The 25030-nt window shown below is 44.1% G+C and overlaps 4 protein-coding genes across 11 annotated transcripts; all 4 read right to left on the bottom strand.

Moving 5' to 3' along the window:
- Window positions 1–968: 968 nt before the first annotated feature.
- Window positions 969–3996, bottom strand: LOC148319318 (uncharacterized). Its single transcript, XM_088280667.1, has 2 exons — window positions 3583–3996; window positions 969–2860 (listed from the first exon to the last, which is right to left on the bottom strand). The coding sequence occupies exons 1-2, from the start codon at window positions 3662–3664 to the stop codon at window positions 1674–1676; spliced, it is 1269 nt and encodes a 422-aa protein (XP_088136793.1). The 5' UTR covers window positions 3665–3996; the 3' UTR covers window positions 969–1673.
- A 778-nt stretch (window positions 3997–4774) lies between these two features.
- Window positions 4775–7207, bottom strand: LOC148319317 (uncharacterized). Its single transcript, XM_088280668.1, has 2 exons — window positions 6598–7207; window positions 4775–6047 (listed from the first exon to the last, which is right to left on the bottom strand). The coding sequence occupies exons 1-2, from the start codon at window positions 6707–6709 to the stop codon at window positions 5065–5067; spliced, it is 1095 nt and encodes a 364-aa protein (XP_088136794.1). The 5' UTR covers window positions 6710–7207; the 3' UTR covers window positions 4775–5064.
- Window positions 7208–7803: 596 nt separating this feature from the next.
- Window positions 7804–19279, bottom strand: LOC148319316 (myocyte-specific enhancer factor 2C-like). Of its 8 annotated transcripts, none has more exons than XM_088280663.1 (12): window positions 19164–19279; window positions 17766–17871; window positions 14923–15064; window positions 13461–13664; window positions 11513–11656; window positions 11229–11397; window positions 10966–11007; window positions 10721–10887; window positions 10605–10628; window positions 10087–10216; window positions 9876–10014; window positions 7804–9780 (listed from the first exon to the last, which is right to left on the bottom strand). In XM_088280663.1, exons 3-12 carry the CDS (start codon window positions 14974–14976, stop codon window positions 9492–9494), a joined length of 1362 nt encoding a protein of 453 aa, XP_088136789.1. In that variant the 5' UTR covers window positions 14977–15064; window positions 17766–17871; window positions 19164–19279; the 3' UTR covers window positions 7804–9491. The 8 variants fall into 8 exon arrangements, with proteins under 8 accessions (XP_088136789.1, XP_088136790.1, XP_088136785.1 ...); XM_088280664.1 differs by having other exon boundaries at window positions 10721–10884; XM_088280659.1 differs by having other exon boundaries at window positions 9876–10216.
- A 2754-nt stretch (window positions 19280–22033) lies between these two features.
- Window positions 22034–24329, bottom strand: cetn3 (centrin 3). The gene is made up of 5 exons (XM_088281383.1): window positions 24036–24329; window positions 23136–23271; window positions 22491–22605; window positions 22212–22403; window positions 22034–22084 (listed from the first exon to the last, which is right to left on the bottom strand). Exons 1-5 carry the CDS (start codon window positions 24071–24073, stop codon window positions 22041–22043), a joined length of 525 nt encoding a protein of 174 aa, XP_088137509.1. The 5' UTR covers window positions 24074–24329; the 3' UTR covers window positions 22034–22040.
- Between the last annotated feature and the right edge of the window lie 701 nt (window positions 24330–25030).

Genomic DNA, 25030 nt, shown 5'->3' with positions numbered 1-25030 from the left:
TTCATGCAACGCCAAAGTGTTTCGGTTTATTTTGGTTCGGACTTCTCAGCCATCGTAAGGGCGTCCTCTAGTGGCTCATATAAGAAAATAGTCGAATAGAAATTTGAATAAAGTTTTATCCTTTGTAAAGCAATCCTGTATACAAAACGTAAATATTTTGAACTTGGTGAGAAACCGCATAAACTCCTGGTGAGCCAGTTTAGAAAACAAAAAATTACCGTTGGCTACATTCTATATACAATATTCCCATACTTACGTTTGCGAATGCCCCTTATTAACAATTGAATTATGAAAAAATACATATTCTTTAACAGGCTTAAAAAAAAAAGAGCATTAAATCATTTGCCATTTTAAGAGACTGTCTTAACTTGCATTTCCAGGGTTAAACACTTTGAGATTTATCATTGCAGTTAGTTTTTATCTCGCCTTTTTTTAATCCATTTAATTACATCCACTGATATTACATCCACAACTAAGGTATACAGCTACTCTTTGACAGTCTGCAGAAAGAATCCGAAGTTATTTAAGCACCGCCTCCAAGGTTCGATGAGATGCGTCACAATATGCAGTCAAGACACGCACTCGTGGGCGCTTGCGATGACGTCACTTGTAGGCGACACGCGGTAAAAGAACTTCAATTCCCAATTGACAGTTGTCTAAATAAATCCACTGAAAATGACCCTTAAAAGCTCATGCATCCGTCCATTCGCGACAAACATAAGACCAAATATGCCGTCGTTTTTAACGGGCCAAATTTAGGAAGACATTTCACACGTATCACTTTTCTGGCGTAGTAGTCATGCAATATTACATTCGGCACGAAAACACAAAGACTCAGTGTTCATTCTCTGCGCACGAAAGTGCAAAGATCATAACAAGATTGCACTGAATCAAACGCCCCTCTCATCAGTTTGACTTTTTTTTAAACCTTTTATTTTTTCCAAATTTCCAACTTAACTTTAAAATAACACAAAGGAAAAAAAGATAGCAGACAAAAAAAGTCGGAAAGGAGTCCATGGGAGCTTTCAACAGTACAAAGAGAGCTTGCTGATTTTGTTTTAAACAAACATTCCTTTAAATGCAATACAAGGCCATTTTTTTATTTCCTCATGTCCAACTGTTTTTGAGCAGGGGATTTAGCTTTGCAGCAGTTTCTTGTGACAAGGCATGCAGAAGCATCTACACACGTAGAAGTCACAAACCCCAAATATGAATTAACAGAGGCAGGTCATTGGAATTATGGAGCCGAGTCACTCCATCAAAGCTGAACGATGCAACACGAGTTCATACTTCCACAAAACGTGTCTGATGAGCAGTCGCAAAGCACTTTGTCGCCAGCGTGTTTTGAGGTCCTGTGACCTAATTAAAAAAAAAAAAAAATCAATCAAAATTCAGGGAACTATCCTACACTGCTGAGAAGTCGTAGCAGCCAAGTGGGTTTGACGTGTATCCCACCAGTCCTCAGTTGAAAGTTTAACTGAGTCGGCTACTTCCCGTTTTGATTTGAACTCTCCATCGGTTCTTTGTGTTTCCTCAGTCACTTTGGTAGCCAACCCACTGTTTGAACAAAGCAAAGGTGAAGAAAGCTCAAACCTTCTCCAAGACAACCAGAGCGATCCGTTTGACGCTTCAACGTCCACATTTTCATGTGACACTTGGCTGGTCAGCACGCTTCACAAACTCAGCTTACCAACGTTGCCCGGCGTGCGCATGTGCGTTCTTGTGTGGCTTGCCAAATGGTCTCGACGAGTGAACGTTTGACCACAATCAGAGCAGGCAAAAGGTCTCTCGCCGGCGTGTATTCTGGTGTGTGTTGTCAAATGGCCCTTGTTGAAGAAACTGTTGCCACAAACGGTGCACGCATAAGGTTTCTCGCCAGTGTGTGTCCTTGCGTGTTGTTGCAACTCTTCCTCTTGAGAGAATCGTTGAGCACAATCTAAGCAGGCAAAAGGTCTCTCTCGAGCATGCATTCTTGTGTGTGTCGTCAAATTTCCCTTATTAAAGAAACCTTTACCACAAACGGTGCATGCGTAAGGTTTCTCGCCAGTGTGTGTAGTTGAGTGCTCTCTCAAATATTTGTTTGCAGTGAAACTTTTCCCACAAATGGTGCATAAATAAGGTTTCCAATTAGCGTGTGTCCTGGTGTGGAGTTTTAAATCTTCCTTGCCAGAGAATCTTTCACCACAAACTGAGCAGACAAAAGTCGTCGCTGCAGTGTGCGTTCTTGTGTGTAGTTTTAAGCTTCCCTTCTCAGAAAATCTTTTACCGCAAACCAAGCAGGCAAAAGGTTTTTCACCAGTGTGTGTTCTGGTGTGTATTGTTAACCCCCCCTTCTGAGAGAACCTTTTATCACAAAGTGAGCATGCAAAAGGTTTCTCTCCAGTGTGCATTCTCGTGTGTTGTTTCAAACTGCTCTTAGAAGCATACGTTTTCCCACACTCGCAACATTTCCAGCGTTTGTCTTCAGTATGACCTGTCATATGACCGTCATACTCGTCATCTTCCTCGTCATGCATGTGAGGAGAGCGTGACGTTGGGTCGTCACTATCTGACAGGGGTGCCAAAAGTCGCTCCGCAGGTGAAATTCCGTCGCCATCCGTTGTCGCATATTTATTTGGCTTGCTGCTGCTGAGAGGCTCCGCCCCTCCGCTGACCTCACTTGGACCTTCATCTTCATCTTCACTCTTGAGCGGGACATCAATGCAGGCCGACTTGGTGATATATTCCTCCTGCTCTTCCTCCTTAATGTGAGGAGGCCCTTGTTTCTCCTCCTCTTCTTCTTCTTTCACGTGAGTGGACTCCCCTCGAACAGGAAAGGACATCTCCTGGTGGCTTGCACCAGGATATTTTTCACCGACGTCTGCAGGAGACACAAAACCAAATACATGGTTTGCTCAAGTTCATGATCACGCAGTGACATTTCATGCGTATTTTCTAGAAGTTATGGTATGTAATTTGACGTTGCTGAATCAATTGAAGTGTTTTTTATTCCGAATTGGCCACAATGTGATTGCCAAAGCCACGGAAAGTTGATGTGATGTCTTTAATAGGCACACAGGACACCGAAGAATGATCCTCACAAAAGTACCAGTAACTTAGAACATATATAAACAACAACCAGGGGTGACCAAATACGGAAGCAAATAAATATTTTACAAAAATATATTATAGAACGTGACGTCATCAGCAGGCACGCAGTCACTCAGGACCTTGATACCCACATCGTCAGTCTGCACTGATTTTCCGAATGTTTTTTGCCACTTCCTCCTACATTGAGACAATCGACGGACTTGTTTGCTTTTGACTGTCGAGGCAGTGGAAATACTTGATAATATAAAATTGCATATCTTGAAAGCATCATTGACGAGGATATCGATGATTATATATATCGCCCAAGCCACACACTGCACAAGCCTAATTTCTGGTTTAAGTAGCTTTTTAAAGGGTGTTTCTTTCGCATGTTGTCACGTGGTAAAGTACAGTGGTGGTAAAAGTACAACTGTATCATTTTGACATATTAATAAAGTCTGAACTAGACAGAGTGTCATGTGCTAAAAGAGTGAGCGTTGGAAGCGAACAAACCTGTGCTGCGTGCTGGCGTCTCGCTGTCGTTTTTTGTTCCCCGAAGTTGCTCCTCGTATTCTGCTGTCCTTCTTTCGCGCATTTTCACAAGAAAATCACAACACTTGATCACTGTTCAGTGATCACCAACGCGTCTCGTTGTTAGCGGCTAGCCAGCTAAGCTACTCTAGGCTAAGCTAAGCTAAAAGAAGCTGAAAAGAAAAGCCCTGAAGTGCAGCCAGACGACTTCAAGCGGACAGGAAGAGCAAACGAATGAGTTTAAGCTTGGTAAAACAATGACGGATGTCCAGCATTGAGGCTTCGCTACCTTTCACGAAATACTAATTCATCAGTTCCTCGATGGTTCGCTTAAGCGCGGGCGGCTTGAAAATATCAGCACCATATCGACGTGTGCTTAACAACTTCAGCGGACGACGTACGGCAAGCCCGCCCGGACTAACTTGGTAAAGTCACCAACACGCCATAGTACGGCGGCCCAAAAAAGGCGAACACAAAAACGAAAAGCACCACAGAATATGACAGTAGTTTAAAAAAAAACCTATGAAACAAATTACCATGCAAATAGTAATCTTTTCTGGCACCACTAGTTCTTGAACAGAGCACAAAAAAAGGTTTTAAGTAACGAGAGGGAGCAATACCAAATGTGTCCACGAGATGGTGCCACATGCTATTCAAAGACAGGCTGGCAGACAGGCCGCTGTTGGGGGAATCTTACCCGGTGCCCTGCGAACCCAGGACGCATTTCGAACCGCTTGGTCACAGGCGAGAGCAGGCGACCGTGATGGCCCAAAAAAAATCGCATTTCCCTGTGATATACGTTAAAAACGATTATGTTTCATAATTTTTTTCCTTTTTCAACAATATAATGTACATCCTTTTTATCAATGAATTTGTATTGCTAGCTATTTATTTTATAGCTATTTAGTTTCTTTCATTTCTTCAATGTCACATTAGTGTGTTATTATTAATATTCATTATTTTCACAGCAATGCCTTGAAATGACCCATAAAAATTCATACATGGAAAACAGTCATTGACAAAGATAAAAAGATGGACGAGCAGGACCAAAGGCTTGATTTGGAATCCGTATGTTTAATCATTGCATTTGGTGGGCTTGTTTACACTATTGCCTGTTGTGTCTTGAATATTGAAAGACTCGTGTACTTTTCAGAGACTAACAATGTAGTATAGCATAGAGTACAAATAAACAGAATTTATTGTCACTATTTCATTCAGGATGTCATTGACATTTTTCCTCCTTGCCACCAAGAGTCCAAGTTTTTTACCGTTTCGCCAGTCAGGCTGTCTCTTTTTCATTTTTTAATTTGAAGTGTTGCAGCATGAGTTGCTTATTCTCCGAACTTGACCGCAGGAAGCTTTGAAGAAGGTCCAGGCAAGAGGGTATCTCGCTGAGCACTTCCCAACTTTGTTTGTGTGGCTTGCCAGACGGACTCGTCAAGTGAACTTTTGTTCACAATCCCTTCAGGCAAAAGGTCTCTCGCCTGCGTGTATTCTGGTGTGTGTTGTCAAATTTCCCTTGTTAAAGAAACTGTTACCACAAACAGTGCATGTATAAAGTTTCTCAACAACGTGCGTCCGCATGTGTTGTTTCAAGTCTTCCTTTTTAGAGAACCTTTGACCACAGTCCGAGCAGGGAAAAGATCTCTCTCTCATGTGCGTTCTTGTGTGTCGTTTTAAGCTTCCCTTCTCAGGAAATCTTTTACCACAAACTAAACAGGCAAATGGTTTCTCCCCAGTGTGTGTTCTTGTGTGTGTTGTTAAGCTTCTCTTGTGCGAGAAACTTTTGCCACAAAAGGAGCATGCAAAAGGTTTCTCTCCAGTGTGTCTTCTCATGTGACTGCTTAAACTTCCCTTCTGAGAAAATCTTTGATCACAAACTGAGCATGCAAAAGGTTTCTCTCCAGTGTGCGTTCTTGTGTGTAGTTTTAAGATTCTCGTCTTAGAAAATCTTTTACCACAAACTGCACATGCAAAAGGTTTCTCTCCAGTGTGCGCTCGCATGTGTTGTTTCAAACTGCCATTATAAGCATATGTTTTTCCACACTCAGAACATTCCCAGCGTTTTTTGTCAGTGGGGCATGTCACATGACCTTGAGACTCTTCATCGTCATGCGTGTGAGGAGAGGGTGACGTTGCAGCGTCATTATCTGACAGTGGCGCCAAGAGTCGGTCCGCAGGTGATCGTCCGTCCCCTTCTGTTGTCGCGTGTTGACTTGGCTTGCTGCTGCTGAGAGGCTCCGCCCCTCCGTTGGCCTCGCTTGGACCTTCATCTTCATCTTCACTCTTGAGAGGGACAATAGTGCATGTTGAGTTGGTGACGTCTTCCTCCTGCTCTTCTTCCTTAATGTGAAGAGGCCCTCGTTTCTCCTCCTCATCTTCTTCTTCTTTCACATGAACCATCGCTTCCCCTCGAATGGGAAGGGACGGCGTTTTTCCACCGACGTCTGCAGGACACACAAGGACAAAAATACACATTACTTCCCAGTTGATTGTTGGTATGTGGTATATTTTTTGCAGGTATTTTACCGTATCTGTCATTATTGAGTTTTGCAACTAGTGAGTCCAATTCGTCGCAAACATTTATTTATTCCCTTTTAAGACAAATTCGGTTGGATTTAACTTTGATTGGATGCAGGCCTGTCAGCATATCGGTCAATAATGAAATCGGGTTATTGCATGATAAGGAAAAATAAATGTTTTCATTTTTTTAAATAAAATGAAAAAAATTAAAAAATAAATAGTTCGCTGAGCTCCAAAAAGGGGCGTGCCAATTTGTCAAATCTCATCACAAAAACCTTAAATCACTACAGAGTCTCTGAGGGGGGTAAATTAGGGTACTGGTGTCATTTCTACATGCAAACCTATTATATAAGTGCCAGTGTTAACGTCAATCAACTGTCCCTTTAAAAAAAAAATAAACACAGGAATATTGGATTGCGAACAAGAGAAAATACTCCATTTAGTAAATATGTGAGAGGTAGAAAGTGAGCAAACCTGCTGTGTGAAGCTCAACTCTTGCGTCGAGTATTTGGCGACGTTCCCGCTCCTTGTCGTCTTTTGCCCCGCAAAGCTCCTCTTCGTACTCTGCTATCCTTCTTGCGCACATTTTCAAACGATTCGCACTGCTGAGCGATAGCTAACGCGTCTCTCGTTAGCGGCTAGTAAGCTACGATAGTTCGGCGAGGCCGAGAAACGTCAACATGCACGGAGATGTTTCAAGCAAAGACGAACATTATCCCCAACGCAGTCAAGTCAAGTAGTGATGGGCGTCCTGCGACAAGAATACAGCGAGTTTGTTCATTCTTACGTCGACAAGAATGAAGAGTAGTGACGCGGCTGTATCACGATGCATGCTAATGTGTCAGCGCGACGTGCTGACAAGGGCTGTGTCAATTTTCTACATCCTCCGAAGGCCGCATTTTTCGTCCTGGTGACGTCACTTACGGCGCGACAGAACTTACTGGTTTCCAATTTCTAGAAGGACTATTAGCAGGCTGGGTCATTCGACGCCTTCAAACGCGCCTCCTCATGAAGCGTTAATGGGCCGCATAAACCGTGGCGAATTTTAACAAGCTTTTAATGTGAATTTGGACACCATGTGCGGTCATACCTTGCCGAAAGTGACGTCGCGTGGTCGAAAATGAGGACCCAGCCGGGTGATTTGGACGCAACCAGAAATGCCCCTGCACAATATGAGTCGCGCATGCGCAGAAGCTCGGCCATTTTGAATCAGGTCCAAGCCTTTGAAAGCGGCACTATTTTAAATTGTGTCAGAAAAGTTGTTTTAAAGTCCTAAATATGTTTTTTTTTAAACAATAATGGCAAGAGTTTGATAACTATGAAAAATGACAAAATAACCATAATTTTTAAGTCATAAAAACGTCACAAACGGTTAATAAATGTCATTAAGTCATAAAATAATTCATAAAAGTGTTTAAAAGTAAAAAGTTGTTCAGACTATAAAAAAGTCATGAAAGTTAATTGTCATAAAAATGTGATTAAAGTTAATTAAATGGTTTAAAGTCATAGAAGTGCTGTTTATTATGACATCAAAAGGTCATGAGTCTTAAAAAGTCATAAAAGTTGTTGTGTTCCTGTGGTTTTGCTGCAGTGATAACTGTTGCAATTTGACTGATTGGCAACCGCAGCTGTCTGGACGACCTTGACGGGAAACACGAAACAAAACAGCAACATTTTTAGCAGAGCGGTAATATTTTATTACATAGTTAATATATATATTAAATTTGTGTTTTGTGCATGTGTGATCCCAAAAGGTTCTGAGCCAAAACAACTTTTTTTTTTTTTTTTTTTTTTCATAAGAAAACTGGCGGGCTCTGCCCTTAATCTCCTCTTGCATGTCAAGCGACATTGCGACCCGTAACGCGGCCGGGTTCTACCTCGGAACCGGTCGGGATCTGGTGGCTTGAAACCAGGGTTGGGCCTCCAAATATACATTTTTGATCAGCAAAATATTCAAATGTCAACAACCCTCAGCTTCAACAAAACAAAGAAGAAGAAAAAAGCCAAGCAGAAGCTGGAGTCGGAGCCTCTTGTAGTTACCATGGACACGTACTAAGAATTTTTAATATCAATAAGGACTCAACCAATAGCGCAACTTGTGGGGTCACCATGGCAACTGCGTGGACTCTGACACCAGGACAAAGAAAAACAAACATTTGAAGCCGTTACTGTCCCGCAGTCCTCCTTTGCAAAGCTAAAGGCTACCGCACTACAAACTAAGATCTAAAAACTAACACACTGTGCATAACGAGGCCTCGCTTCGGCTGGCTACGCCCCTGCCCTCACGCACTGCTGGCAGCCATTGGCTCCTGCGCCCAGCATCGCCCTGTCACTTTGTTCCTCCTCCTGTCAACCTTCTTTTGAACCCGCATAAACTTCCTTTTCCGGTCGCCTCTTGCACTTCCTGTCACCTCACTGACCTTCGCTTGCTTCTCATCTAGACGTTATTCCATCTTTTTCAACGCTTGATTGACATGTTGTGAATGTTTATGAATGAAGTGGTAGCGGACGTCCAAAGTTGGACCTTGTGTTGGTTTGCATGTGTTGGTTTTAAAAACTAAAAATTTGTTTGTAATTCTAACACCCCGCAAACATGCACAAATTGGAAACGTCAAATTCATTAGATCGTGTAATATATATATATATATATATATATATATATATATATATATATATTCCCCCCCTCCGACAGTATTTTGGTTGGTGAAAGTCTTTCACCATGTGGGTCAGAACTTGCTTATAAAAATTAGTTTTGGAGAATTTGAATGACCACTTATTAAATAAATAAATAAATAATATATTACTGTGACTTGTCTTTAACGTCATTGGACGTTTGGGGTTGCGCAGGGTCCTCTTGTGGAACTGTTGGGAGTTTTTTTTTTCCTACACTACAAATAAGCAATAAGCATTAGCTCCACTCTGCTGGGACTTTAACAGTCATTTTCTTTGACACTTTTTTTCCAACGATTAATGATTTTGACAAATGAGCTTTGACTCACGAGTGTCTGACGGTTTGCCAGCCTCACAAACAAAAAGCACGACTGGATTAGGAATACGATCATGGGCCATGTTGGGAATCATTTACTCATGACGTCATCACTAGAAGAGGATTTTTAGACAGTGGGCCTAATAATTCCACAAAAAATGCAAATATTTTAATTAGGGAGTCAGGAATCAGTGAAAGAATCTGTCGTAAATCATTTGCTCATTCCCAACTCCCTAATCGCTACATACAGATTTTAATATAACGGACCCAGGTAGCACCACTAAAAATGCCCCAATAGTGACTAGTGATAGATTCCCAACACAGCCAATGAGATAATTCTTGAATAAACCCTACAAGGTAACCAAGCCCCACCCTTTCAGCATCATGTGGCCCAGCCCTCCGTTAGCCGGATGCGCTTGACGGACGGGCTGCAACGCTCATCCTGATTGGACGGTGGCCGCAGGAGGAGGTCGCCACCGGCTGTGTCGCGCTCTTCACCGGCGTCGTACGAGCTCCCGCAACTGGAGGCGCTGCCGGCGGACGAGCGGCCAGTACGGGCGCTCGCCATGCCGCCCCCCACGCGTTCTTGAGGGGGCGAGGCCGGCTCTGATTTGATGTGGATATTGTGGTGGCCTGACGGGAAGTTCAGGTTGGCGTTCTGACACAGGTTTCTGCAAGACACGGACCATCATGTGTGGTGAGGAAATCCAACATTATGGACCATTACCACTTTTTTCTTGCACTATGTTGTTGTTTTTTGTCTCACCCCATATGAGCGAGCGGCACGCTGTGCATGTTGTGCAAGTCGTGGAAATGCTGCTGCTGCTGCTGCCAGCCGCCGACGGAGCCCAGCCCGGCCGACCCAAAAGCCGTCAAGGAGGCCAGCTCGCCGCCCAGTGAGAAGTCTGAGGAGCAGGGAAGTTTCGTTGAACTTTGGCTTGGACTGGTGCCGGCCCTCCCCGGACAAGCGGACTCACCCGTGCCGAAGGAGCTCAGCGAGGACGGGTAGCCTCCCATGGCGGTGCCGGGAAGAGATGCGGCGGCGGACACGCACGCGGCGGGACTGGACAGAGTCTGCGCCATCTGGGAGTGATTGATCCGAGCGTTCTGCGGAAGCACAAAAAGAACGACATTCATCCGGATTGCTTGGACACCCTGTTAGAAAATGAAGCAACAGCCGACGGGTTCTGTTGGCGCAAAACCAAAGATTACTAGGCTAATCTTGTAATACACTTCTTCTATATTCCTGGTGTCAAATGTAATGCTGTGCCACCCACTAGTGGCCCATAGTGGAATTACGCATAAAACAAATGAGAGGCAGAACTAAATATGAACGGAACAGTTCCCCCCTCCCCCAAAAAATCTGCGAAATAGCAGGCTGCTATCCCAGAATCCGCAATGGAAGGCAGTTAATTTTTTAAATATTGTTTTTTTAAAATATGTTAATGAGCGAGCTAGCACACAGAACAACAGAACATCAATGTGTGAGACTTACCAACATCAGGTCAAAGTCCTCACACTAGAGGGCAGCAGCGAGTGAGGCGTAGACAGCCGTTAGTCGGTTAAAAACACCTTTTTCTTCAATGGATGCATTTGTGTCAAAACACTCACGATGGTCGGCATGTTGCTGCACTTGTTGGTGGACTGCATCAGGGGTCGTAGGTCGGGCTTGCGGCTCATGCTCATTGGCGGACTTTTGTCTTGGATGCTCTTTGACACGCCCCCTGGTGACATCATGGCAGGGGAGGGGCACTGGTTGCTGTAGACGCCGTTTCCTGCTGGAGGGGAAAAACTGCATTGTTCGTTTCTCCATTATGATGATGATGATGATGATGATGAAGATGATGACGACTTACCCACACTGGCAACATTGTTTGTCAGCTCAGAGCCCAACAGGCCTGAAAAGACAATTTTTCACTTTTAGTTTCGCCTTTGATGCATCCTCATGAAATGCCAGTCACTTGCTGTCAACTGAAAATGACAAACCAATCATGGCTCAGCTTCAAAAACAGGTGAGCGCTGATTGGCAACTGTAATGTCATTTTCAGCCGACAGAAGTGACAAATTGGCGTTTTGGGTTTGCTTGGTGAGGCTGGATTTTGCAAATGATTTCACCGACCTGCATCTTCACCACTAGAGGGCCGCAGGGGGGACATGGCGTTCCTCTGCATGGAAGCGTGGTGGATGGGCAGCAGGTTGTGGTTGGCTGCAGCGCTCCCAATGCTGGGGTGCGAGTACAACAGCGGGGGGGCATTCAAGCCCATGTCGTAGCTGGAGGCGGACAAACCCTGCGTAGGGGGTAAAATGGAAAGGTTTAGGAAAGAATTTCATTTTAAAAATCAAGTTGGTTTTTTTCAGGGGGGAGGGGTTTTTGGGTTGTTTTTTTTTGTGACGGTAACTCACGCAGATCTGCTGCCTGTTGAGCATCAGGTCGATGTCGTCGCCAATTTTCGGGTACTTGTCGTCCATCTCGGGGCTCTGACCGGCAGAGTCGTCCGCCTCCATGTCGGGACTCTCGCTGCCACTTAGGCCTTTCTTGCGCAACGTCTGCAAACACATCGGCGATCTTTCAGAAACATCTTCAACAAACTTATTACAGGAAAATATACAACTATATAATAAAACAAATCTTAAGTCACAAGGGTAAATGCATCAAACGTAGAAAAACATGACTTCAATGACTAGTCCGGCCACTTGGGGGCGCCATTGTTGCACAGAATGAACTCGTCAACGAGCAAACTTTTTTTGTGTTTGGAGTGCAGCAAATACGCTTAATGTATTTATTTATTTTTTTAATCAGGATCCAAAAAATATTCCAACTAGAGAGGGTACTTCCAAGATGAAAAGGAGCCTTTGGGTTTAAGTACAAACAGGAAGTACTAAAAAGTAGACAAATTCCTTGAACCAGAAACGTTCAAGTGACCGCAGGAACTATTGTCCATGTTATTTCTGAGTTCATTCATGAAGGTTAAATAATAAAAAACATGAATTCATCATTTAATATAAAAAAAAGACCCTGCGTGTGGGGCAGGGCTTTGGAAAGGTCCCGAAATTAATTAAATGAAAGGAAGTGCTAGAAGCTAAAAAAAATCTTGAATTTAGGTGCAAATGCGACAAGTTCAGGAACTTTGTAAGGAACTAAAAGACATTTTTGCTTGGTCATCAACCAAAGAAAAGTTGTACGCCTTCGTTCTTTCCTTCTTCTCATTCTTTCCGTTGGCGCACACACACGCGCGCACGCACACACGCACACACGCACGCACACACACGTTGACGCCACAGCGGTCCTTGCTATTCTTAGCCGTTGTGTTCTATATTTAGCACTGTGCCGCTTTCCAACCATTTAGCAGCAGGGAAGGAGTGCCACAAACACAAACCATCTACACTCACTGTGTGTGCGTGGGGGGGGGGGGGGGGGGTGTGCGCGTGTGCGCAATGGGAAGCACACCACAGAGTCACACAAGGCAAAACAAGAGGCACAGAAAATTCTTGACCGTCGTTACTTCATGTTGTCAATCAGCAACTTCATTTTACAGAACACAACAAATACAAAAAAACAACACAATAACACAACAAAAAAACAACACACAAACCAAGAAAACATAAGGCAAACAAAACACCTCAACAAAACGAGAGACACAACATGACACAACATCATGTTGTCAGGAGGCAACTAGACAAAATTAGACTACAACAGCCCCCAAAACACAATACGCCACATTCTGTAACACAAGACCACACAACAGCAAAGCCAAACCAAGGCAACGTTGCATGGTTGCCCTTGTGGACAACTGAAGAAATGCACCCTGGCGGGCTCCAAGAGTGTCCCCGAGGGCACAGCCCTCCCGGATTAGGCTAACGAGCTGCAAACGGATGGCGTCAGATTAGGCGGGATTAGGCAAAATGACGGCAGATTACGCGGCCACTAAAGACGCCAGAGAGCGCTGGGCCATGGGGTGGGCCGCGTGGACACACACACCTGCAACGAGGACACGTGCACACACATTGTCGTGCTACAGTGAATGCTGTGTTGCGCTGCGATGAACACTGTGTGTGACAGTGTGATGAGTGTTGCAGCCTTGTCACAGTGTGTGTGTGCACGCACATGTTGTGTAACAATGTCTGTCCAGTTACAATGTGTCACGTAGAAGTGACACGATGGCTGTGTTACAAGGCTGATTTCCGTGTTGGGTCCCGGGGACAGAACAGTCCGTCCATCCCAGACGGACGGCCAATTTTGGGACAGAAGACGAGAAATCTTTAAAAAAAGGACAGACTATGCAAGGACGGAAGTGAGTTTTTGTCATTCCTAACCGAGAAAGTGGCCCTGTGCATGTGTGCGTGAACTCACATCAACGATGTCGGCGTTGGTCCTGCTCTCATGCGGCTCGTTGTACTCCGTGTACTTGAGCAGTACTTTGTCCATGTCGGTGCTGGCATACTGGAAGAGTTTGTTGGTGCTGTTGAAAATGATGAGCGCGATCTCGCAGTCGCACAGCACGCTCAGCTCGTACGCCTTTTTCATCAGGCCAAACTTGCGCTTGGTGAATGTCACCTGCGGGAACGACGCGACCGTTAGCGACACGGCGAACAATGCTAACAGTCATATGAGGTTGGACAGCCTCAAGCCACAACCATTGGATGTCTGCCTTTCAAGGGGCGTGGCCTTGTGAGAAGCTGCGAGTGAGCACTTTGGTGTGAGTCGTGGTCTACAGCAGTACCTTGTGAGTGTTGTCATTTTGCATGTGTGTATTTGTTCGGGTGTCTTTGCCCACATGCCAGGGCATCACAGTACACTTAGCATGTTGTGTGTGTGTGTGTGTGTGTGTGTGTGTGTGACAGGGTCAATGTTGCCCCGCCATCAGGAAGCACATGTGCCTGCATTTCCTGTCATAACAGGAAGAGACTAACTGTTCACACAGCCACAAGTCACTCGTGTGTGGCACCATATATGCACACGCACACGCATCTCATTCAACAGTTTATATGAATTCAATGTAAAGTTTTCCGTGACCAAAAAAAACAAAACAGCTTTTTGTTCTATCTATTAAGAGTGCTTGTCTGACCTGACAGTGGAATATTACTGAGATGATCTTCTGGAGAGTCAAGCCTCTCTAGCCCATTCTTATTCTGCTAATTTCATTCTGGATTCTTATTTCTTAACTTATCACGCTGTGAATAAAACTAGCCAATCAGAGAGAGAAGGCCTGACCAAGGGACGCACCTGTCATTTGCTCATGCACCACAACTGCTCACTGAGGCTCGCAGGGTCACACGTAAGACTGTCACAAATGTTTTGGCCCCTTATTAGATTCTCGTTAACAATACAAGTGAATGAGACGGAATTGGAAAGATCGCCACTTGTCAGGTCTTACTTGCATTTCACTTGACTGGACATTGCAAAATCAGAGCAGTAACATTTGTTTTTTGGCAATACTTCATGACGAACAAGCCTACCGTTGCATCTTGCTAAGCACCCTGTAGACGACAAACTCGACATTTCGCTCTGATTCTGTTAGCCTGGCATCACTGCAGTGTTCGCGTTCCAGTGATCGCTGCTGGGACGATTGTGTTCAAAGTGTTTGTTCTGTTACAGTTTTGTGTCGGGGATAAGGCGGACATATTGTGTTACAATTCCAAAGTGTGTTGATGTGTTGCTGCGCAGTGTGATGTTACATTGAGATGTTCGTCGTGTGAGAGTTGCTACGAAATTATGAGCCTCGTGTTAGACTTGGGTGACGCAAGAGTCCTGAGTGACAGGCAGCGTGACGAGTGTTGCGTTACAGATTTTTGTGTTACGGTGTAGTAGTTACATGTCTGTTGCGTTCGTCCACAATGCGGGCGATCTGAATCTTCTTCCTGCCCATTTTGGGTCTTTTCTCGCTCTTCTTCTTTTTGTCTCTTTCTTTACGCTCTCCCTTCCTGGTTGTCACGTTTCACTCTGCCACCTCACGTCTGAAACACAACAAAAACAACCGCAACAAATTACATTCATGCCGAGTGCAAAGTGAGCGCGCATGTGTAGATGTTAAGAAGAGCGCTGCACGCATGGACAAGCCGCCACTCATCCTGGGGACACACCCATCTACTTCCTCCGGGCATCTTCTGAGGTTGCGTTGACACACTTGGGAGACACGCCTCAGTTTTGGGGATGTTCGGAAAACACCAACGATGACAGAAGTGGTTGAGAGGAAAAAAGGAATAAGAAGAAGTCCTACTTGGCGAGGTGTGGGTCAAATTTTGAAGGTAAAAATGAATTGATTCCATTTTGGAATGAAACTATAAAATAACAAAGTGTGAAAAGTTGATGGAGAAAAAATGAATTAATTCCATCAGGAAAAAGGGATGGAAAATGTTGCATAATGAATATTGTCAATGAAAATATATCATTTGAGAGGGTCAAACTGTTTGACACGAAAGCTACACGCGTGTGCGTGTGCGCCATGTGAGCGGCGTGTCTTAAGTGCTTGGTCGCCAGGTTAACAGGATGTCCACACAGCAGCGCAAACACAAAGACGCAGGAGCAGCTTTACTTGGCAGCCGCCGCACGGCTTCATGCCAAAGTACAAACAAACAAAATCAAGTTGCGAACGCATTTCTTGTCATTAATATCGAACATCCAATCATTTTCATTCTTTTCGGCCCTTGCAATTTCAGTTTTTTGGCAAATGCACAGGTTCTCAAAAATTATTTTTTTGATGTTATCTCAGTACTTGTGGTCCTGCACCCACACTGTAAAAATAACAATTAATAATCATTTGTTTTTTTTATTCTTTGTTTGGCATCAAAGACGAGTTTAAGTTGGGAAAGGTTTTCGATATAAATGAACGCTATTTATGTCAGCAAGCACAACAAAGCAAGCAAGTTGTTAGCGCCAAATCAATTTGCAGAGTTGCTTTGAAGAGAAAAAAAAATGTTTGAGTTTGGTTTCAATAACCTAACCCGAAATAATCAGCAGATTAGTTAATTATTTAAATGATTCGTCAGTGCATCCCGGGATGAAAAAGTCGGGTTAGAATCGTACGAGGGTGGAGAGATGGTGTAATACCATTCTCTGTCATGTTTGTGAAAGCCACTGTACATTTTAATGAAAATTGAAAATTAAACCAAAATCGCGATATCTGTAGAAAAAAAAAAATCTCAATCCAATTTTTTCCGAAAATCATTCATCCCTACTGCCAGCTGCTCATTTGCCAAGTTGTGTCCCGTGCGTAGACTTCCTGAACAGTGTCAGCACGCCTGACGCAGTCAAGTGCCCTCACATGATGTCTTCTGTGGTCTGTAAACACATCGAGCGGCGTGTCCAGGAAGGAGCGCCGGCATTCTTTGCTTCATTTTTGTTTTGTTTTTTCCCAGAGACGTTTTGTTGCGTCATTGTGATTTGGGTTAAAAAGTTCACTTTTTATTTTAGGAGGCAGCTAAAAATAGCTCACAAGTTGCTTTTGCTTGGCTGTCATGCATGGCGATCAAGCGGCGCTCAATCGATTCACGCAAGCGACTCACGCGTCACAAATTCCCCACAATCGGCGTGTTGACACGCACCCGGCGACGAGTCACCGAGCAGACCACTTGATGATGACATCATCACCTGAGGACCAAATATAGCTACAGATTGTGTCAAAAAGGGCAGAGCCTATTTCAATGGAGAATACACCCCAGACCAGTCACGTGTCAAAATAGGGATGCATATTGACAAATGATGGACTGGTTGCCAGTCAATGTCTTGGTATACATTGACAAAGACAACCATTGGCAGAGCACTCAGACTGGTTGCCATTCAAAAGCCGGACAACGAAAAAACTGAAAAGTCAGCAACTCAGAAGTTGACTGACAGCAAGAAATTGACGGCCCTGGAACATGTGCACAACACATGCTCAACACACACCACAGACACGTGTGTGTGCATGTGTGTGTGTGAGATAAAATAATTGGCCGCGGACAACATCCTCACATACATGCATGAGGTCATCCCGGCTAAAGGCTTACCATGCCAACAACTTCAGCTGGACAAATTGGACACCAGTGATGTTCAGCATTTTGATGATGATGATGATTATGTCACTTTTTAAATCATTAAGTTGACTGTAAACCACTTTTGCTAAACCAGAAATTGAAAGTGCATGACTGTGCGATGTTATCACAAGTGGTGGGATCATCATATACAGCACAACAGGATTATAATAATCATCATCAAAATAACTTCTGCTTGAAGTGCCTTTCAATGGACTCAAAAATGTCAAAAGTGTGAGGAGGGGAGCTATCTGGATTTTGCCCAAACCCCCCAAATTACTTAAATACGCCACAGGAAACGACTGAAAACAACAACAAAAAGCATAATTTTTAAGCGTGAAAAATGTTTAAAATTGATTTTTAACATTGAATGTGTCTCCTGACTAAGAAACTAACTCGGAGTCATCTTACCGAATCAAACTTGTTTCGGTCAGCATGCGCTAGGGTCCCGGCTGCAGATCCGCGCAAAGCCCGGATGGTGAGCTCCTCAAACGGGACGCAAAAAGACTCAACAGTCCACCCAACAAACGAGCTCCAAGGAAGGACGCACCACTTCAACGCAACACGCGATGCGTTCGCGGACCCACATGACGCGCTCGCGCGCGCTTGGGTGTACACGGTCACGTGTACGCGCACGGGGGCTCACCTCTGACGCGTGTTTTAGCGCAGCATGACTTTCCCGCCACAAGTCTTGGCTCGTTCCCTCGTGTCCGTCCAGCGGCGATCCAGCTCGGGCACGCGCGCGCAAGCACCTGAACAACACAAGCACGCACGCCCACGCACATCCAGGAAATGAGCAGACGCGAGCAGAAGATCAGTGACGTCACTCAAATTAGGCGACGAAACAAGTTTCAACAAGTGAAACTGATCAACAGTTTTGATTGGTGGACTAGCGCCACTCAGCGGACACATTCGACAAACACGCTTACTGACACTTTATTAGGTACAATCCAGGGCTGGCAGCCAATCGCAATTAGCTTTGCTAATTGATTGCCCCTCTCAATCAGAGGCGCAGCTACGTTGTAGCCAGGGGTGGTCACTCTCTTGTCAGGTGTTCCCGCTTTACGTGCACCACTTTGTGCTGCACTTCCCAGGGATGAAAAGTCCAATTTAAAGTTTGGATCAGATGAATAATTTCCTTCACCCAGTCATCTTAAAGAAACAGTGTGCTTTGATCATGAGTAGTTAGCTGATGACAGTAAAGTGTTGATTTAACTCCATAATTAAAGCTTTCATTTAATTCAGTCATCTTTTTAAAGAGACAGTACTCAACAATCGCTAGAACTAACCGAATTAGCTCAAGCAGTCATCGTAAAGAGACAGTATGCCATAATCACTTGTAGTTAGCTTGTTCAATTACCTCAACCAGTTGTCATAAATAGGAAGCACATAAATTTAGTAAAAAAAACATTTTAAAGAGACAGTACGCCGTGAAAACAGTTAAATAGCTATCTCGTTCATTTCGCTAAAACACTTGTCTAAAAGAAACAATCAATCGTAATGTCTTATAATTATCTCTTTATTTAGTTCGAGTCATCATGATGAGAGACTATATGCCATAGCCACAAAAAGTTAGTGAATTACCTTGTTGATTTCGTAGGTTGTAATCGCTATATTTAGCGAACTAGCTTGTAATTTCTACTCAACCTGTCATCTTAAAGAGACAATGTGCACTAGTAATTAGCAGTTAACAAGTTAGCTTGTTCATTTACTGCAGCTCCAAGTTGTTTTAAAGCAACAGTACATCACAAACACAGATTGACAATTAGATAACGACCAGGTCAACCAGCTTTGTCAACGAGGTAATCCACAGTATTGACTTGGGTGCCCAAAATGTTTAAAAAAAAAAAACAGCCATAAACTTAAGTTGAGTGACACCATGTTACAATAAATGTGGGCGCGATACAAAATGGCAGACTCGCTGACACTAGGAGGCTTTTCAGCTAGAGATGCTAACCGTGCTAGCATAATACCAGGATGACGTTAAAAGACCCTTTTTTGGGTCACTTCCTGTCCACATGAGGAGTCTGGCGTGTAAACTCACCGCTGCGTGGTCTTCACCAGGAAGAGGCGCCGCCAGGTCCAGCCGTGGATTCCCTGTTCGATTCCTCGTCTCAAACAAGTCGGCAAGCCAGACCAGCTGGCTTGAGCAGAAACGACGGACAAGTGGTCAGCGTCCCGAGTCCACTCGGCAGATGTAGTCCAAACTGAGAGGACCCCTCCCCCTCGCTGATGAGACGCTCACCTGTCGTGGTCACTCCGGCTAAATTTAGCTGAGGTGTCACTGATGCTGTGTGTGCGTGCGTGTTTGTGAGCACAATCATACGTGTGCATAAGTGTGTGACTGAGTGTGCAAGTGTGTGTGCGTGAACGTGTGCATGTAAACGTGTGTTTTTAATGAGTTTGTGTTTAAGTGCTTCTGAGTGTGTGTGTGATCGTGTAGCCAAGCACAGACTTGTTTGTGTGTGTGTGGGGGTGTGTGTTTGTGTGTGTGAAAACCTAGTTGCTTTTGAATGACTTTTGTGTAACATGGCAGGCCTTGAGCAAGACGTGGAGGCCACAGCGACATTCGGCACTCAACGGGTGATTGACCGGAAGAAGTCGGAGGATTTTGAACCAATCATGCAGCCTGCGGTTTCCAGTTGCGCTGACAGCCGCGCGTCCGGCGTAAACTGATCCGGACGGCGGGACGAGTGCCGCGCGTGGCTGGCGATTCGAAAACACCCCGACTTGGCCGCCAATGGCCGGACGCCATTTGCTTTTGTTTTGGTTTGACACGAAACAAAACTCTGAAGTCTTGTACAGACTTTTATTTCGCTGATAAATCCACTTTGGACGTTTGAAAATAAAGCTCTGCAGTCTATTTTTTTCTTTTTGGTACTGATTTTGTCGACACCCACTTGGGCGTTTCAAAATAAAGCTCAGCCTGGTGGTTTTCTTTTAACGTCATGTTTAAACTTTGATTTTGATGGTTACACAGGAAGTCATTTTACACCTTAACTCAAGACTTATTTTTACATTCTTGTATTAAGTCAAAAGAACCTCGATCAGGGCATGTCGCCAACGTTTGCCAACTGTGAGCCCTGACGAGCACTTTGCAATTCTTTGGTGATTAAGGGTTGTACAAATAAACTCGACTTGACTTGACATGTGATGTCACCGACGGTGACGCTCAGGTTTCAAGAGTCATGCCCTTCACGGGACACGGCTGCAACGGATGTCGGCCAGCTCTTTTGTCTTTTACGTTTTCTCTTCTTCCTCTTTCCTATTTTGCTGGCAACTTCTTCTAGCTAGCTAATCGTCACTGAATAGAATACTCCGCTCACATCAATGTTCGCTTTGCCCGTGATCTCAACCTCCCCAAGATCTGCCCCACTTAAGGTCAAAGGGCAAGTGTCGTCACATGCTTGGCATAGTTTAAACTACTGACTGACAGCTGCTCTCTCTCTCTCACACACACACACACACACACACACACACACACACACACACACTGTGTTTCATAGGACGCCGTAACACTTTATCATAACTTTTTTTGCCAAGTTTCGCCTTGTTGTACAATTGCAGGCTCCACTAGGAAGGTCTATAGTTACTGTTGCGTTAAACAAGCGGAGATTGGTGGGTGTGGCCAAGATCCACAAGCTTGAACCTCAAGCCTTAATGTGGCTCAGATGTAGGGAGAAGAAAAAGCTTTTTGTAGTCCTTCGCACACTCCGGTACGGATCAGTTTTCTGTAGTCCTGTACGGAAGCATGGAGCTGCCAATGTGGCGTAAAAATATTTTGACTAGCAAATGCATTCCATCACCCCCAAGTATGTGTAAACATACTTGGAGGCTAAAGGCTCTAAATGTAGCATTTTCCCATAATGCCACGGGGTTGCATACATTAACCTGCTGGATTTACGCATCTCTTAAATGTTGTCGTCGGAACCGAATAGTTACGGCTCCCGTTGCTTCTTGTCATCTTAAAGACGAAACAGAACTTCTGCCGTGTACGGAAGCAGACATGACATGTAACTTTTTGGTTTGTCTGCGATGACGATACAGTCTTATCCAGTCCTCCCTTTTATTTTTTTGCACTCTGTTGCAGCCAAGTTTTTAGAAAGTACATTTTTATCGAGTGCTATTTTCAAGGCAGTCATTCCACTAGTGCGCTGAATTGTCTTACTCACGGGGACAAAGAGCGTTCGAGTGCAAGGAACTGAAGCAGGATCCAAAAACTGCCCTCATAGACTTGCACAGTGGCAAGTGTGTGGAGTCATCATATGGAAAGTTTTTTTTTTTTTTTGAGGGGGTTCTTGGAGGTTGTAGCCGGGGAGGAACTGCAGGCTGAGTTTATTTCTGGCCTTTGTCTCTGACAGCTGAGCATGTGTGAGGGCAGGTCCTGAACGACGCAACATGGCTAGCGACCTTCAGCGACACATGGCCTATAATTGCCATGTCGAGGTGCACCACAGCGCCACGGTGAGGACACGGGTAAGATATTAACATTGGGGGGGGTTAAGAGAGTATTGAGTGTTTGTGAGGGTAAACAATGTTTACTCTGCGATCGATGTATGGATGGATGAATTATTTTTACATTTTTCATGAGGATTATGTATAATGTTCAATCTGTAACATTAAACATGAACGTAAATAACATTCAGAGAAGCACTGCTGGGATCCAAACTGAGGATCGACAGTTTACTAGATGGACGATTTTACCAACTAAACCACAGCAAAGTGAGGTGACATGCTCAAATGGTACCCTAATGTAAAAGTGGCTCAAGTTTAAAGTCACAAACCAAAATCGTTTATTTTTTTTTTGTCAATAAATAAAGCAGTCCGTCCCATGTACATAAACGTTTCCTCCCACACGGATGACAACGTCACCCTCGCGGCATCATCCCGTACAAAGTTCATCAGCATGCAACCAATATCTTCACGAAGCTCCGCTCATGATGGACAGGAACTCCTCCTGGTTGACTGTCGGACAAATGCACGACATCACTTCCTGTTTTCACTCCGTGCAATCCAATGCAACATGTGGCGGCCACTTCATTAGGTACACTAGGAAACCACATTCTGTTGGAGGGGGGGGGGGGTGACTTACTTTCGCCGTCTCCGTCGCCGTCGAAGGCGTCGATCATATTGCGCAGTTCTTCGTCGCTGGTGTTCTCGCCGAGCTCCCGGGCCACGCGCTTCAGGTTCCTCAGGCTGATTGTTCCCGACTCGTCGTCGTCAAAGAGCCGGAAGGCCTTCAGGATCTCCTCCGTGGGGTTGCGCTCCAAGATCAGCTCACTCACTGCACACACATCCCACCCGAGACTACAAGTTAGCCTGGACCCCGCGTACGAATGTCGTCGGAGGGTTTGTCTTGGGGTTTACTTGCCCACTTCACTGAAGTGCTCAAAGGCTATTCTGCCCGTTCCTCGCGTGTCGTAGTTCTTCAGGATCTGCATGACATCCACCTTCTTCACCTCCAAGCCCAGCGCTCGCATCGCCACCTGATGGTCAACCAGAGAACAACAATATACACACATCAATATCTTGTGATTTGGTCTCTGTTCTGGCCCTCCAGTGACTAATTCTCAACAAAGCCACTACCAATTTTCCTTTTTGCAAAGAAACGAACAGCGTACAGCTTTTGCACATTGTTTAGCAACACAAAGACATTGCGCCCATTTATACTGTACGTTGCAAAGCAGTGATTTATCTCCGTGTTGGACCTATGGGGTCAAGCCGCACATCACCTTGCTACACTTGTGCAATACCACATGAGTTGCCAGTATGGCAATTTTTAAGCGTATAGTCAGAAAAATGTTTATTTAAACAAAGAAACCATACTGGAATGTATACAATTGCACTTTTTTATTTTAAGATAAAATAGATTTTTCTTCATATTATTTCCATTGATACATTTTTTTTTTTTGTACTAAAAAAAAAATCGCTTGACAAATCGTGATTTCAGTTATTGCTAAAATAATAGTGATTAATATTTTTTTTTCATGATGGAGCAGCCCTAGTGTCAAGTCACCTTTAATTCGTGGTAGTCAATCTCATTGTCTTTGTCGGTGTCGAAGAGCTCGAAGGCTTCCCGTATTTCGTGTTTCTGCTCGTCGCTCAGCTCCTTCCTCTTCTTCCGTTTGCTCTTGTCTGCTAAAACGTCACTGCTGCTGTATAACAGCACGAAAACACCACAGAAGACATGTTACTTAAAGGTCGAGTTTGCAGTTTTCAAAACAAAAACAACTTTTTTCTCATGTATGTTCAAACTGACAGTCAAATAGTTTGGAATTGGCCTTTTGGGAAAAAAGCATTTATCTGTGCGAAACGTTCATTTCACAAATATCACAGAACGAGTCGAACAAGGCAATCAGAGGCTGTAGAAGCGCAAGACTGAGGATGTCAACCATTTGCTCATGCGCACTGCTGCTCATGGAGCCTCGAGGGGACACATTCAGACTTCAGCAAAAGAGATAGTTCTAGGTTCATTACGTAACATATTTGACACAAGTTCTATTGAGTGAACTGAATCATTAGAATCAGTTCATCAAAAAGATCGTTCAAAAGAATCGTACACTGAATTGTTCCCTTACCAAAACGCCACCTTCCTACGCCTTGTTCGTGAATGGGAAATGCCATCACTTTCTTTCACCAAAATGAACTGAGAAAAGAACGAATCATTTGAGGAAGTGGTTCATTGACTCGCGTTTACTGAAAAGATTCGGGGTTTTTTTGTACAAATCGTTCAAGAACGACCCAACACCACAAGAGTGCCCCCGCCAGTTTCCGGAGGTACTGCATTAACGGCATCATTTGACGCGCATCCTTAATCCACAAATCCGCCCCAAATTGACAATTGTTCTACCATAAAACTTGGTGCGTGTGCAACATGAAGCATACATGAACCTTGTTGTCGTCACTCTTTTCTCACGTTTGCGAGACGTCTGCGTCTTCGGTTTCTTCACTCATATCGTCTTGCCAACAAGTCAACGTGAAGGTTTGCTTCAACTGTTTTTAGGAACGGGTCCACAACAAATCGCCCGCTTGCTCGCCGTCTCCCCCAACGTGATGAGAGTTAATTGTGACATTAACACGACATCTGTTGTCGGGCGAAGTGTGCCTGACGTCAGCCACACATAGCGAGTTAGCAGGCTAGGCTAACGTTAGCTTCCGTCAGCGGCGTCAAAGAGAGGATTTTCGCTTCGCTTCGTTTGACGTCAGCGCACAACATGTGACGTCGCGTTGACCTACCTGGTGTCACTCATGCTGGCGCCTTTGGTGACGCTGGCGAGGCCACGTCGCGTTTAAACTTGAAACATTCTCGCAAACAAAAGACAACACAAACATCGCCATTGAGCGCCGACCAAGCAAACCATTTGGCCGCGCTCGATTGGAGGCTTCCTATTGGTCGTCAAGTCACTAGGCAACAATACCATGAGCTTTGATTGGCCGGTGGCATCCTTGTTGTTTATGTTTTCATATATATATATATATATATATATATATATATATATATATACATATATATATATATATATATATATATATACATATATATATAAATATATATATATATATATATATATATATAATATGGGTGCGTACGTGTGTGCGCGCGTGTACAGAGAGAGAGAGAGAATATTTAACATTTTGTGAATTATTTTGTACACAAAGTAATTATGCCTTAGTAACATTTGTACAACTAGTAAAAAGTCAGTGAAATACAATTCTAAATTATAATTGAATAGATAGCATTTATTGTCTCTGACTGTTGCAATATAACAAAATACAAAAAAACCTTTTTTTAGGTGAAAACAAATTGATACAGTAAGTTTTAAGATGGCATGTTATCAACATTTTCATTGAAATAAAGTTTAATAAAGACACAGTTGTGTTAAATGTGTGGCTGAATTATTCATTTGATTG

This window comes from Idiotropiscis lumnitzeri, chromosome 18 (genome assembly GCF_059441095.1).
Source record: "Idiotropiscis lumnitzeri isolate Australia: NSW breed Sydney's pygmy pipehorse chromosome 18, RoL_Ilum_1.0, whole genome shotgun sequence".
Classification (NCBI taxonomy): domain Eukaryota; kingdom Metazoa; phylum Chordata; class Actinopteri; order Syngnathiformes; family Syngnathidae; genus Idiotropiscis; species Idiotropiscis lumnitzeri.
Note: the sequence above shows the minus strand (reverse complement) of the source record. Positions and strands in the feature narration are given on the sequence as shown.

Bases quoted from the DNA above. Each gene is read 5' to 3' on its own strand.
- LOC148319317 (XM_088280668.1), bottom strand. From the start codon at position 6,709: ATGTGCGCAAGAAGGATAGCAGAGTACGAAGAGGAGCTTTGCGGGGCA. The intron at 6,048-6,597 runs GTTTGCTCACTT...TGTGTCCTGCAG, and splicing joins AGTTGAGCTTCACACAGCAG to ACGTCGGTGGAAAAACGCCG.
- cetn3 (XM_088281383.1), bottom strand. From the start codon at position 24,073: ATGAGTGAAGAAACCGAAGACGCAGACGTCTCGCAAAC. The intron at 22,404-22,490 runs GCAAGTAAACCC...ATGTGTGTGCAG, and splicing joins TGAGCACTTCAGTGAAGTGG to TGAGTGAGCTGATCTTGGAG. The intron at 22,085-22,211 runs GTAAGTCACCCC...TTTGTCCGACAG, and splicing joins CGGCGACGGAGACGGCGAAA to TCAACCAGGAGGAGTTCCTG.
- LOC148319316 (XM_088280659.1), bottom strand. From the start codon at position 14,976: ATGGGCAGGAAGAAGATTCAGATCGCCCGCATTGTGGACGAACGCAAC. The intron at 11,398-11,512 runs GTGAGTTACCGT...CCCCCTACGCAG, and splicing joins TCAACAGGCAGCAGATCTGC to GGTTTGTCCGCCTCCAGCTA. The intron at 10,629-10,720 runs GTGAGTGTTTTG...GCTGCCCTCTAG, and splicing joins GCAGCAACATGCCGACCATC to TGTGAGGACTTTGACCTGAT.
- LOC148319318 (XM_088280667.1), bottom strand. From the start codon at position 3,664: ATGCGCGAAAGAAGGACAGCAGAATACGAGGAGCAACTTCGGGGAACA. The intron at 2,861-3,582 runs GTTTGTTCGCTT...TGTCTCCTGCAG, and splicing joins GACGCCAGCACGCAGCACAG to ACGTCGGTGAAAAATATCCT.